Here is a 12,978-nt window from a genome sequence, read left to right on the forward strand (position 1 = left end):
AGTATCAAATCAAACAGATTCTTGGAAATTCTACCAAAATCAACCAGGTCACATCCACCAACATCGTCATCGCCTCATCTGGTGGACCTTGTGGACCGAAACACACCAAGTAAGCATTGGAAACCTGAGGCCATCAACTTGCTGATGTAAGCCCACTAACTCAAAATGGTCAGGTGATCACACCAAGCCAAGAGCCCTAAGCGAGAATCCACAGCACAACCCGCCCTCATTCAAAGCGTCCTTTTTCGGTCTCCTGTTGAATACCCATCTTCATCCTCTCCACCAGCCAAGATGACGAAGCGCACCAAGAGTATGTGCCTCTTTCTCAAATTCAACACACCGCAAAACGAATTGCTCAATGCTAACTATTTTCTACAGAGGTCGGCATCACCGGTAAATATGGTACCAGGTATGACATTTGTCTAGTTCGCGCCCACACGACTGTGATTTCCTCGATCGAGACACACGACCCTTAGCGAATACTCCTATACGACGATCAGGATTCTAACAATATCCCAACAGATACGGTGCCTCCCTGCGTAAGCAGGTGAAGAAGATGGAAGTCACCCAGCACGCCCGCTACGTCTGCACATTCTGCGGAAAGAACACCGTCAAGCGCAAGGCTGTCGGTATCTGGGAGTGCAAGGGCTGCGACAAGACAGTTGCCGGCGGTGCTTACGTCGTCTCGTAAGTCGCCCGCTATTGCATGGAGCGACACTGTGATGCGACCTGGGCATTGACCTGGGCTTGCGCACACAATCGCGATCCACAATGTACCAAAAGAGGAAAGATTGCTGACAGTTCTGTTTTATCTAGCACCCCCGCTGCCGCTGCCACCCGCTCCACCATCCGTCGTCTGCGTGAGATCGCTGAGGTCTAAATGGGAGGATTATGTGGTTTCATTTCTCTTTACGGTTACCCAAAAATGAATGAAAAAATTCGGGAATACAATTCTTGTTGCAATCCGCTTCGGCCCCGAGTATACCGTATATCGATGTGACTGGTTTTCAAAGTTCGTCTCGGTCGCTGCCTACATGATAGACAATCCACCGCAATCCAGATCCTCCACCTGATTACCTTCGACGTTCTGCGACCGCGTGAGTCATATGGATGGACTGCATATTTGCGGCCTTTTGTGGTTTCGCGACGCTGGACAGTCACGTAGACTCGACACAACATCGGTGGTCTTGGTTTGGAGGTCACCTGGTCTTAGCGTATTGTCTGGGTGCTTGGACCGACTGCGCTCCGGACTATATCTTTCGTACTTTCTACGTGCACCTGAACATTTGCACCAGGTGCCTAGCATACTCCGGCCCACATGATATATCCTACTGGTACGATCCGGTCGCATGTTAACCCAGGGCTCCGGGCAAATCGATCTTGCCCGACGACCAAGGTGAAAACTGTCCAGGCTGCCCAGTGATTCAGGTTTCAGCCAAATCATGGGCGCCTAATGTAGTCATTTTTAATTTGTAGATCGACGGCCACCTTACACTCGGGACTCTGTGTGTATTTTGTGTTGTACAGGGACCTTGTTGGATGGTTGCAGGATGTCCATGACCAGATCAGATACTCAAGCATAATTAGTAGCCATAAAACACCAAGTCCAATAGAGAATTCCCAAAATTTCAAATGTAGTCATGGTAATACCAAGATCGCAGATAGTCCAAACCCGCCAATCCAGGGCATCGTACATCATTCGCCTCCGTCACGTTCCTGCTTTGCGTTAGTCCGGTAATCCGGCCCACCTTCAAAAGGCGCTCCCCACACCTTTCTCGCTTCTACACTTCTCGAGAGTCGCTCTTCATGGACTTCGCCTTCTCTAATAAATCTGTTTCTCATGTCCGATACCTGTATTGTTTGTTTAGGAGACCTTGGTGAAGGAGCGGGTGATCCTCTTGAGCCTGTGAGCCTTGATTTGAAGGATGGCGACCTCAATGGGCTCGACTCTCAGATCGCTCAGCTACTTCCCTGTGGTCATGTCCTACATAATAATTGCTTAAAACCATGGGTTGAACGAGCAAACAGTTGTCCAATATGTCGGCGAAGTTTCAATATGGTGGAGTTGAGCGATAGTGTCGGAGGTATGACGCTGCCCCTTCCTTGATTTTTGTGACTTATAACATGGTGGTTACAAGTACTGACTATATTGATTTGTTATAGGAACTGTTACTTCATCCTACGCTGTTCAGGACCGAACTCAAGTGGCCGAAGTTGACCCTTCTATGATTATTGAATATGTGGAGGATGACTTGATCGATTTCCAACCATGTACAATTTGCGGACAAGCCGATAACGAGGATGTTCTCCTTTTGTGCGACGGATGTGATGGGCCTTCTCATATATACTGCTTAGGTTTGACCGAGATCCCCTCAGGGTCATGGTACTGCCAACAATGTGAGGAGCTACGTGCTCAGGGACCTGCTCCCGAGGTATCAGCACGGCCGTCGCGGGCGATCGAGCAGCGGAGTCGGCGAACTAGGGCCCAGCAGAGACGACTACAGAATCGGACTCAGACGAATTCTCTACACTGGGCACGAGTCTGGCAATCTGTCTGGGATCATCTGAATCTCGATCTTGATTTCCCTTTCGATGACGATCGATCTGCCGAACGCGCGCTGCAACAACGTCGTCGCGAGGAGGCCAACCAGCGCGAATTTCAAGCCTGGCAACGCCGCTTTGAAGTCGCTGAGCGACAAGGTGGTGGCAGTCGGTTTCGCGATACAGCATCCCTGTTCGATCTTGACCATGCCCGACCATCCCGACCTCGGGTTCCTCGAGTTCCGACACCAGAGCCCGAGTCGCTGGAGGAGATGCGGGCTTGGAACGCCTTCGAGAGGGCGCGGGAGATCGAAAACAACCCGAGTGCAGCCAGGAAGCGCAAAGAGCCAACCATGTCGCCGTCCCCCGAGCCCACAGAACCCGAGCGCAAGTTGAAGCGTCCTCGAACGAGGAGGCCACAGGAGCTCGCGGCTCGCGCACAGCAAACTCAAAATGGGGAATCATCCAGAGCTGGGAGCTCCATTGTACGACCGAGCAGTGATAATTCCACCGGGCCAAGCTTCCTATCGTCGCTATTGAAGGAAGTCGAAGACGCACCGAATCATTCATATGGACCTTCAGCTTCGACATCTGTCGGTCCTACCGACCATCCATCTCCTGGTTTATCTTCTCCCTCCATCTCTCCCGCCTCATCTCGTTACTCCTCCCCTGTCCTCTCGGCTACACCACCACCTTTCTCGCGAAGCCGCCCCATCTCCCCTTTTCAACTATCATCCCCCGCCCAACCCTCATCTCCTCCTTTCTCGCCCGAAGTGTCCCTATCGGGTAGTCCGTCGTCAAATGGTGCCAAAGAAGACAAACCACAACGGCAAGCCGATCGTCCTCGCTCCCGCATCCCCCAACGAGCACTGTGTTTCGGGGCATCCCGCTCACCTGACTCATCTCCCACTCGAGCTGGTCCATCCCTGGCCCTCAAAGCCGATATCCAGAAAATGGTGGGCACTGGGTTAAAACCTCACTACAAGAAAAAGACCATCTCGAAAGAGCAATATACGAACATCAACCGATCTATCTCTCGCATGCTCTACGAGCGGGTCGGGGACAAGGAAACGCTTGAGCCAGATGAACGCACCAACCTCGAAACAGAGGCCAAACACGAAGTGCAGAATACAATTGACGCACTGGTGGTGAAGAGCAAAGAGAAACAGAAACAGCGTATGGTGGCGACCGACACAAACGGTGATCTATAATGACTATACCACGAACTCTCCCCGGCATTTAATGGCGTTTCTTCTCATCTCAGCGAATCATACTCCCCGGCGGAACGGATTGGAATGTATAACTGGCGTTTGATCCTTGCCGGCTGTCTTCTTATTATTCTTCTTGTCCTTCTTCTTCTTCCCTCCCCCTTTTGCGGGGCATCTCTGTGAGAACTATTTTTTGTTCGTCACCTCCTTCGACGAGAGTGATTATTTCTTTTTTTGTGGAGCTAGTCTATTCGCGTTCTCTTTGCCCCATATTTTGTCTAAATATTATTTACCTTCAACCGTAGGACGAGGTACGGCCACCTTAGGTAGCCTCGCCATCTTTGGTTTATTGGGTTTTTTTATCTCCTAGTCGGGGCTTGCATGCATACTTGTAAAGATAATCTCTGATGCATAATTTATAGGGACAGTGACGACTCCTGACTCAATCGGGGATCGATTTGGCTGCACGTCTATGGATAATTCTAAAAAGTACATATAGTAAGTACAAAGGAGGTTGTGGTATGGGAGATAAAGCTGATTTTGAACAGTGATGCCACAGTCTGACATACGAAATATCCCAGAATTGAGGATTCGATCAGAATTGACAGCCGTCCTATTGACCACATCGTCCTGGTAGTCGACGCAATTTCATTTCAAAACCGATAGATAAGTATAGTGGCACCGGTAGCGAAAGAGGTCATAGCAATAAATCCAGACAATTCTTCGAATATAGTTGGTCGTTGGAAAGACAAACTAACGAGCAGTTGACCAAACCAAAAAGTGAGAGTCCCAGCCAGTGCTAGCCACTGCCCAACCAATGCACCAATTTTGGGGGCCCATACAGCTCTCTGACAATCTGTTCGACCCCAAGATCCTCAATTCCTGCCTGCTGGCAGAACTGGGTCCTGGACCTGCGGTGGGAAGAAGACGGTTGGGGGTGCATAATTGGGAAGTTTATGGTTGTGGACTGAGCAGGTCGAACGCAGGCAGCTGAGATAACCAGGTGCATGCATACGAGCCCACTCAGCCACTGGGGTACTCTCGGTTAGGGGGAGTGAGTTGCTGTGAAATATATAGGAACATGTGCTTCCGAAGAGGGAAGGTGGGTCTTCACACGTTGATGCCTGAATAGTATAACGTTTCTGCCTGCAGATCATAGACACTTAGTAACTATGTAGTACTTGGTTAGTATTATAATGTACATATATTTCTCTACGACAATACAAGAAAAAAGACAAAAGCAGCAGTTAGTCGGTTAAAAATGAAAAAAAGGACAAAATTCATTGTTAACTATAGGAAAACTGATCTGCTTCACCATAGGACTTCCATCCTAGCCCAGATAAAAAGGGACCATAGATCACATTGGACACCCATCCACAGTTCTACCCTCTGTGTTTTCACCTTGTCAATCCATACTTCCTGCACTTTCTGGTTCGCAGTCATAGAGTCTGGGGTAAATGTGGAGATATTGCCGTAGTAGGGATAGACCTTGCCAGGAACAATGCCGTTGATCACGACAAAGCCCAGCTCCTCGTCGATAACCAGGTTGACTCGTGCGCTCGGGTCATTAGGTCTAGTGTTGTCCCAACTAGTTGATCAACTTGGCTCCGATCGCTTATCTTTTCTCATGGGTCGTCCTAGGCTGGCGCTCCGGCAGACCCAGCAAAACGACAGAAGTTCTGTAAGTTTCCTCCATGTAGCTCAATCAGAAACTGGCAATTCTTGCATGGATTGGCAACTGCATTCCAAAAACGGCCGCTGAGGGTGTGTTTATACCGCGGTGCCCTCAGCGCTTTCTTTCTTAGAGCGAGGCCGTGAACATTTCCATTGGTCGTATTAAGTCCGCTGTTTATGGTGATATGTCAATATAGCTCATTGCCGCGAGAAAAATAACCTACCGCAAGAGATGAACTATAGGATACGTTTCCGCGCAATTGCCGATGGTTTGGTATAGTTCGGGCCTCTTGCTGAAGGACCATCCAGACAGTGTAATATGCTCACCACCCACAAGCCAGTATCTAGCTCGCTTAACGGGTAATCGCCAAGACCCAACAAGGCGGTCTTTGTGAACGCACCCACCAAGCGAAGCACCGAGAAAGAATTTATTCAACAGACCTAATAATAGGTCCAAAGAAGTATTGTTGTCAGACGTCTCTTGTCTGGAGTTGCTGGGATTGGCGCAATCTGGTGATATCGGGGTAGCGTAGTCTAATCGACTAAGAGTCGAAAATTCTATGCCTAGCTCTCTTCCAGAGTTTGTTTGTCTCAAGGAAGACAGCCTGGTCATATGTTGTCAACAAGGCATGCTTGAGCTGCATGGAGTCTTATATGTGTCGTGCAAGCTGGCCTATATCGGGTTAGAGTCTTGAACCTTAGGCTGGAGAAAAATTCTTACTGATTTCTCGACGAAAGCTCCGGTCATTTGCCTTTGCGGGCTCCCTTCTCAGCCAGACAGATCATGTGCCAATGCTCAGTCCTTTTGACCTCGCTCACGATTTTCGCGTTTAGATCCTGCCGGGGTAATCGACCGATGCAATCAGTCCCATATCGCGTACCACATCCCTCCATACTTGAACTGCGCCGCGTGAAGCTACCTCATGAGCCCCAGTCAAGTGCTATGATCATGCACCGAGTGTCGTAATTGGACATCTATCGAGTAGAGCTCGATGAAAACTTTTGCACGTGTTAGAAAGGGAAGTTCTCAATGGCGGCAGCTTTGACGTCGTTCCTTCCTATCCTGCAGAGCGCCAAGTGAGTTGGTCAAGGGTTTGCAGGATTTGTAGGGACCACTGAAGACCCATAATGGGGAGGAAAATGATCCGGCAAGAACGGTAAGACCGTTTTGCTCTCACCACCTCGATAGGAAGTTCCTCTTATTTTTTATGATCCTCCGGATAGCTCTGGTCGACTACCCGATAAGCTTGGATGTATCATGATTCCAGATAATGGTAGCTCCGGCAGCCTAACTCTGCATTTAGAATCTGCGAAACCTAAATCCAACTGTTTCGTGTTGAACACGGCACTCAAAACCTCACCAACACATTCTTGGGCTGCTCATCAACAGCTATCATGTGCTCGAATGTCATTGAGGTGGGCTGCAACCCTGAAGAGACAGTTATGATGGGTTGCATGTTATGCTCCTTATCGCTCGGGTGCTTGAGATGGTTCTCGTCATACTTGGCAACAGTCATGAAGAGCTGATATCGATCTTGGGATATATGAAAGCGCCTATATGATGTCAGTAGTATTCGTAGTTGACCAAGGTGGCTAGGGGCGAAGGGAACCAACATATTCAATCCTAGGGATGGCACTGTTTGCCATGTGTGAGGACCCGTCATTGATTGGAGGAGGCATTTCTCATAGGAGTTCTGAGAATGAGATTGGATTTGCCATTTTCCAGAGACATTTTCCAGAGATGGCTACACAAGGATGGCCTCGATCAGGGAGAAAGACTGGGTAGCATTCCAAAGGTAATGGTGAAGTGGATGGGGAGAGAGACAGCGGTGGGGGGAGGATCTATTTATATAGCAATATATAGCAAACAATACCCCGTATGTAGTGCCTTCCCGATCTGACTATAAGAATAGCCGTCTTACCGCCCCCATACCTGTTCCAGGTATGGGTCTGTCCCACATAACAGAAGATTGCCACATAACGGAAGTTTTGGGATTTTAGGTATCTTTTATATGGTATACCCACACAAAAGGTACATAAATATAAAATATACATAATAGAGATTTTGTCACTTCTATATATAAGATATCCGAGATTTTTTTTATTAGCCAATCAATTCAACTATAAATTTATTCTTGATTCATACTCTTATTTCTCCTTTAACTAGCCAAAGGGTTGAGTACATAATATGGGGTATATGTACCTTTTATATGAGTGGCTACCCGTGGACGTAGTAATTGACCACCTAATAACTAGACAGAAATAGGAGAGTGAGTCGCCCCCTCTAATAATATGCTCCTTTGATTTAATATCTTTGAGCTGCTTAAGGATCTTAGGATCTTATGTTAAGGGGATAGGGTTAGAGTACAGAGTACTAGATGATTGCTTTTTTTTTTTCTGCCGGCTGGATCTATTCTGCCGTTTCTCAGCGATTACTCTTTCACCGACTGGATTTCTATTTTTTTCGACCCAGTAGAGAGCGCCTAGTCACATGATCTCCTTTCGAGGCGTTCCCTCCGGGTGCCCTTCCGGGGCATCCCTTCCCAGGGGGAAAGGGTTATTTTTTATAGTTGCTTCGCTTCGCTCCGCAATAAAGTATAGAGGTAGTGAAGCCCTTTGAAGAACCTATGCTATGATATCATTGGTTAAATAAAAGTGGATATAGTTCTCAATAGGTGGGGGAGGCGGGGATGGTGCACGTGCCCTTCTCTGCACAAAGCTCTGACATATGTACAACGCTGTGCCAACAGTGGTTACCCAACTTAACTACTACAACTGAACTAACTACAACTTGCAATTTACATGATTCTTCGGACTTTGCCAGACGACTACCTTGACAGAAGTCTTTTTCCCACGCTGTCTGTAATAGACTTGTGTTGACACCTGGGTCATGTAGCCCGAGTTGCTCTCTGATTCTTCAAGCTAAATACTGCTTGTCAGTTTGTTGAATTTGGATTTATGATGGTTATCACAAGTTATACATGGAATAAAGTCATCCTGAGGTTCCAAATGCAAAATCGCTAATATGATCTCTGGCCAACTGGACATCCAAAATATCAAGTCCTACATCACTAGGCTATATAAGCATTCTTGCGGTGATGAATGGAGAGACACGAAAGAAAAGAATCAAGTGATCTAAAGTCTTAATTTTAGGCATTGACACTTGCACTCTTCGTCATTCCAATTCCCACAGCAGCTGTTGTCCCTGCGTCAACAGGCAGAATAACACCAGTCATCCACCGAGCATGAGGTCCAGCAAGGAATACAACAGCTCCAGCACAGTCCCATCCATTTCCTTCGGTTCCCAATAAGCTTCGTTTCCGACGGGCCTCACGCGCCTCTTCGCTCATGCCCTTCCCATACATCATAGGCGTGTACAGCATCTAGTATCATCAGCTTCAGTTCCATACAACAAACATGTTAAACATACTCCTGGACAGACACAATTTACACGGATCCCATCGAGAGAGTGATGAGCCGCCATAGCACGGGTCATGTTGACTACAGCACCCTTGGCAGTCGGGTATAGCAGATGAGGTGTGCCACCCTTCAACCCAGCAACACTTCCCATGTTCACAATGCTCCCTTTGATCTCGCCATCATTTCGACTCATCTCAGGAATGGCATACTTGACCATTTGTACCATGCTGGCAACATTGATCTCCATACTCTTAGCCCACTGCATCATATCAACTTCCACCGCAGTGCCCGCCGCGCCTCCAATGCCGACATTGTTGATTAAAATATCCAGTCGTCCAAACTGTTCAACTGCAAAGCGCACCGCTTCTTGGCAGTCTTCTTCGGATGTGACATCTCCCCGAATCGCAAGCGCTCGTCCACGACCGGGTTTCGAGTTCACGATCTCCACGGTCTTGTTCGCCCACTCTAGGTTGAGGTCGACGCAGATTACGTCGCAGCCATCGTCGGCAAGAAGGATTGAAATCGCGCGTCCGTTTCCAATTCCATCACCTAGGCAGCCTGCGCCTGTTACTATGGCGACTTTGCCAACTAAAGAACGCGATGGGGGTTCCGATGGAATGCCAGACTCCATGGTTTTCGATTTGATTTGGTTTCAATTGAGATTACCAGTTAACTATAACTAAGTAAACAGATGCGGATACAGTCTACCTTATACCCTTATACTTGCTGCGTCTTTTCTCTTTCGCGATATGTCTACATATTCCATCCTCATGCGGGGTTACCAAATGCCGATATACGCTGTTACCGGTAGCCGAGCCGAGGTGATGTGGGGGGTAAGGTGATGGCGCTATTGTCTCTCAGTGAAATGTATGGGACTACATTTGTACATGAATTGACTACCCCTCCATGATGCCCCTCTCTGAGTGGCTCTGTCTTTTGACTTGGCGGGGTTTACTAAACCCCCATAGATGATCAGCTTCTTGCTTATCTCTTATTTCCCTCCCTTCTTCTTTGGATATTATTACCTTTGACCACTACAAGAATGGCCGACTTCACTGAATATGGTAGGCCGAGTGCCGAATGGATCGACCTCGAGCCGACGCTGCCTAAGCTTCCCACGGACCTTTCGGCGGAACAACTGAAGGCATTGCTAAATAAGGGCCGCGAGACATCCGCAGCCCAAGATATGATCAACATCGGTGCCGCAGTCCAGCTGCACGACTACACAATCACAGCCCGCGACGGCGCGACGCTCGAAGCACGCACCTACCGTCCCGCCGGCGTCCCAATTTCCGAGCGCCTGCCTGTTTACGTCCATCTTCACGGTGGAGGTTTTCTTTTCGGGACACTTTCTTCTGAAGATGCCATTTGCTCGCGGATTGTCACCTCACGTGTCCAGAAGGGTACCCCAGTCATGGTCTTGAACATCAATTACCGACACACTCCCGAATATCAATATCCCACTGCTTGGGACGATGTCGAAGACGCATTTGTCTGGCTACACGAGAACATTGCCGAGATTGGCGGGATCGGCGAGCAGGTTGTCGTGGGCGGTATCTCAGCTGGTGCATGGTTGACGGCGTCGTTGGCGCTGGCTCAGCTGCGCGGCGATGATAAACGCTTAGCAGCCTGCCCAAAAATTGCAGGTCAGGTCCTCATGATTCCTTGTCTTGTGCATGGGGACCACTATGCGCCGAGACTGGAGTTGCTCAAGAGTCCTGATTTGTCGAGCTATGTGCAATGTGCCGAAGCGCCTGTCTTGCCGGTGACTCGAATGAGATTGTTCACCGATCTTCTTGGGATTAGCGAGGCCAAGGATGCTGCTGCAGATCGTCGGATGAGTCCTGGTAATGCTACCGCGGAAGAGGTCAAGGACTTGCCTCCTACTACATTTGGAATCGCGGGAAATGACCCATTGAGAGATGAGGGTCTGTTCTACGGACAGCATCTCGCTGAAAACGGGTGAGTTTGCGTCTTGAAGATTTAGGTGTTCAAAAGCTAAATATTTCATTAGTATTCCTACCAATGTGCATGTCTTCCCCGGCGTCCCCCATGGATTTAGGAGGTACAAGCAGCTACCCGATAGCGAGAGGTGGGACGAGGTTATGAGTGACGGGATTGCCTGGGCATTGACAAGTCCTTTACCTGGTCCATTTGAGATCAAGTCCAAATAGGACACTAAGTTGAAGGCGGAGGATGCATACATCATTTTGTATCTGTTAGGGATATCAACAACATAGTCGTAGTTACCCTGCTAGCGCAGCCGAATCAAGTGTATGTTTAGCGCTAGACGAGTATAGTATTAATCCAAGGAAATCATCAGATTAAATAAAGCAGACATCAATAGAAGAATAAAGGACTCGAAGAATAAAACCAAGGCGATTCACCGCTCGGACCCACACTGCCGATTGTCCGATCTGGTAGCCGCCAATGCGAGTCTTCCTATTGATTTACTCTCCTATTTTTTATTTTCTATTCAACTTCAATTGTCTGCTCATTATGCATGTCTATTGTGCACTACATGCAATGTAATTCTAATCCGCTTTCAATCCCGCATTGAAATAAAGGGCGGGCCCCTCTCCGACAACCATCGCTTTTGCGCAAAGCATTGCCTCATTTCTTGTGCGCAATTCGGAACTAGAGCTTTCTGTCCTAAAAGCTCGTATCGTGTCATTCTCTCGTGCTCAAGCGTTGTCCCGCGAAACCCGAAACCCACTCATCACAATGCCTCCTTCCGCCTCCACCAACGGAGCCTCCTCCACCCCCGACGCCCTCGAATCCGACCTCCTCGTCAAGCTGTCCGCCAGCTGCGCACTCGAAGATCTGCAGGAAAATCTCCTCGGCTCGCTCCATCGCCTGGGTTGGACCGACAAGGTCACCACCCTCGCCACAGAACTCCTCCGCGCCGGCCGCTGTGAGACCTTCGACGATGTGATGGCGGCAGTGCTCGCTTCAGCAGAGGGCCGAACCCACCCCGCACTAGGGGCCCAGGTCGCGAACGGTGAAACTACAAACGGAACAAAAGAGACCAACGGTGTCAGGAAAGGCAACAAAGCCAAAAATCACTCATACGACCCTCTGAAGTACATTGAAGAAATCGATATCCGCATTCCGGAAACGGTGGTCGACGAGGGTGTCCGTGGATTGAAGGATATCATACGAGAAGTGGCCGACTTGGAGGGAGAGAGTGCGCCCAACGGCGACAAGAAATAATGACAGACACCGGGCGCTGGGAAGCAGCATTTGAAAATGCGATCATGCATGGCGGGTTTCTTTCTAAGGAGTACAGATTGTTTCGGTCTGGCTGCATCAAATTCCATTGGTTTACATACGAAGTCTACGGGCGCTCTTACATTTGAATAGACTACCAATTCACACTGGGGTTTTGAATATCCCCCTTTTTCAAAGCACTGCATTTTCCCTTGAAGCTTTGGCTCTTCTAACTATAGCTCTTGATGACGCAGTAGGTACTCCAGGCCCCACAAAGTCTACTCGATTGTCTTTAATCCCCGCAAATCGAATGTTACCGTGAAAAAGTATGATCCTGGCATGGATTATTTCTCATCGGTTTACTTTTTCGGATAGCCGAATCAAGCCCTGCGGTTGAGACGGGAGACGCTCGGCAAAGGCCACGGATTATTAGCCCGAGGCTCGGAGAGGGACGTAAAATTGACTAGTACATACTTAGTTTTTCGGAAATTGATATACTGCAGTTCTCATTCAAATGCGGCGATTGCTAATACTCTTAACAAAAGTTGTGGTATTGTCATAACCAACGCCGACATCAGCCATGCCTCTGCTGACGAGCTGTGGCCTTTAGATGGTGAGATCATAGGAGTAACTCTTTTCTGACCCGTTCTATTATTACCACTGTATGGTTCTTGCCCCGCCATTGTCTTCATCTTGGTCAAACTGTATGGATCATAGAAGGCTAATACTTGCCCCGTACAAGGCAGACTGGCAATACACCAGCAGTAAATACGGGCTGAGAGCTCTGATGAGGACAGCACCTCAAGAAGATGTTGCAATATGTCTTGAACTTGCAACCAATAGAACAATCAACGATAAACATCCACCATCACTTGGAGTATAAACCTACATAAACTGGTATATCCGGTTACAGGCCACTCACTAA

General features: G+C 48.5%; 6 protein-coding genes across 6 annotated transcripts; 4 read left to right on the forward strand and 2 right to left on the reverse strand.

Moving 5' to 3' along the window:
* Positions 1–291: 291 nt before the first annotated feature.
* On the forward strand, positions 292–880 carry LCP9604111_1053 (60S ribosomal protein eL43; the record flags this gene model as incomplete). The annotated part of the gene is made up of 4 exons (XM_039074250.1): positions 292–310; positions 379–409; positions 523–687; positions 817–880. 4 exons carry the CDS (start codon positions 292–294, stop codon positions 878–880), a joined length of 279 nt encoding a protein of 92 aa, XP_038933601.1.
* Positions 881–2,056: 1,176 nt separating this feature from the next.
* LCP9604111_1054 (putative PHD and RING finger domain protein) lies at positions 2,057–3,752 on the forward strand (the record flags this gene model as incomplete). Its single annotated transcript, XM_039074261.1, has 2 exons — positions 2,057–2,084; positions 2,164–3,752. The coding sequence occupies 2 exons, from the start codon at positions 2,057–2,059 to the stop codon at positions 3,750–3,752; spliced, it is 1,617 nt and encodes a 538-aa protein (XP_038933602.1).
* A 3,020-nt stretch (positions 3,753–6,772) lies between these two features.
* Positions 6,773–7,087, reverse strand: LCP9604111_1055 (uncharacterized protein; the record flags this gene model as incomplete). Its single annotated transcript, XM_039074272.1, has 2 exons — positions 6,773–6,977; positions 7,038–7,087. The coding sequence occupies 2 exons, from the start codon at positions 7,085–7,087 to the stop codon at positions 6,773–6,775; spliced, it is 255 nt and encodes an 84-aa protein (XP_038933603.1).
* Positions 7,088–8,572: 1,485 nt separating this feature from the next.
* Positions 8,573–9,474, reverse strand: LCP9604111_1056 (SDR family NAD(P)-dependent oxidoreductase; the record flags this gene model as incomplete). Its single annotated transcript, XM_039074283.1, has 2 exons — positions 8,573–8,806; positions 8,854–9,474. The coding sequence occupies 2 exons, from the start codon at positions 9,472–9,474 to the stop codon at positions 8,573–8,575; spliced, it is 855 nt and encodes a 284-aa protein (XP_038933604.1).
* A 411-nt stretch (positions 9,475–9,885) lies between these two features.
* LCP9604111_1057 (alpha/beta hydrolase) lies at positions 9,886–11,017 on the forward strand (the record flags this gene model as incomplete). The annotated part of the gene is made up of 2 exons (XM_039074294.1): positions 9,886–10,805; positions 10,858–11,017. The coding sequence occupies 2 exons, from the start codon at positions 9,886–9,888 to the stop codon at positions 11,015–11,017; spliced, it is 1,080 nt and encodes a 359-aa protein (XP_038933605.1).
* Positions 11,018–11,567: 550 nt separating this feature from the next.
* LCP9604111_1058 (uncharacterized protein) lies at positions 11,568–12,056 on the forward strand (the record flags this gene model as incomplete). The annotated part of the gene is made up of 1 exon (XM_039074305.1): positions 11,568–12,056. The coding sequence occupies one exon, from the start codon at positions 11,568–11,570 to the stop codon at positions 12,054–12,056; it is 489 nt and encodes a 162-aa protein (XP_038933606.1).
* Positions 12,057–12,978: the final 922 nt, after the last annotated feature.

This window comes from Penicillium roqueforti (assembly GCF_015533775.1).
Source record: "Penicillium roqueforti strain LCP96 04111 chromosome Unknown scaffold_01, whole genome shotgun sequence".
NCBI classification, from domain to species: Eukaryota; Fungi; Ascomycota; class Eurotiomycetes; order Eurotiales; family Aspergillaceae; genus Penicillium; species Penicillium roqueforti.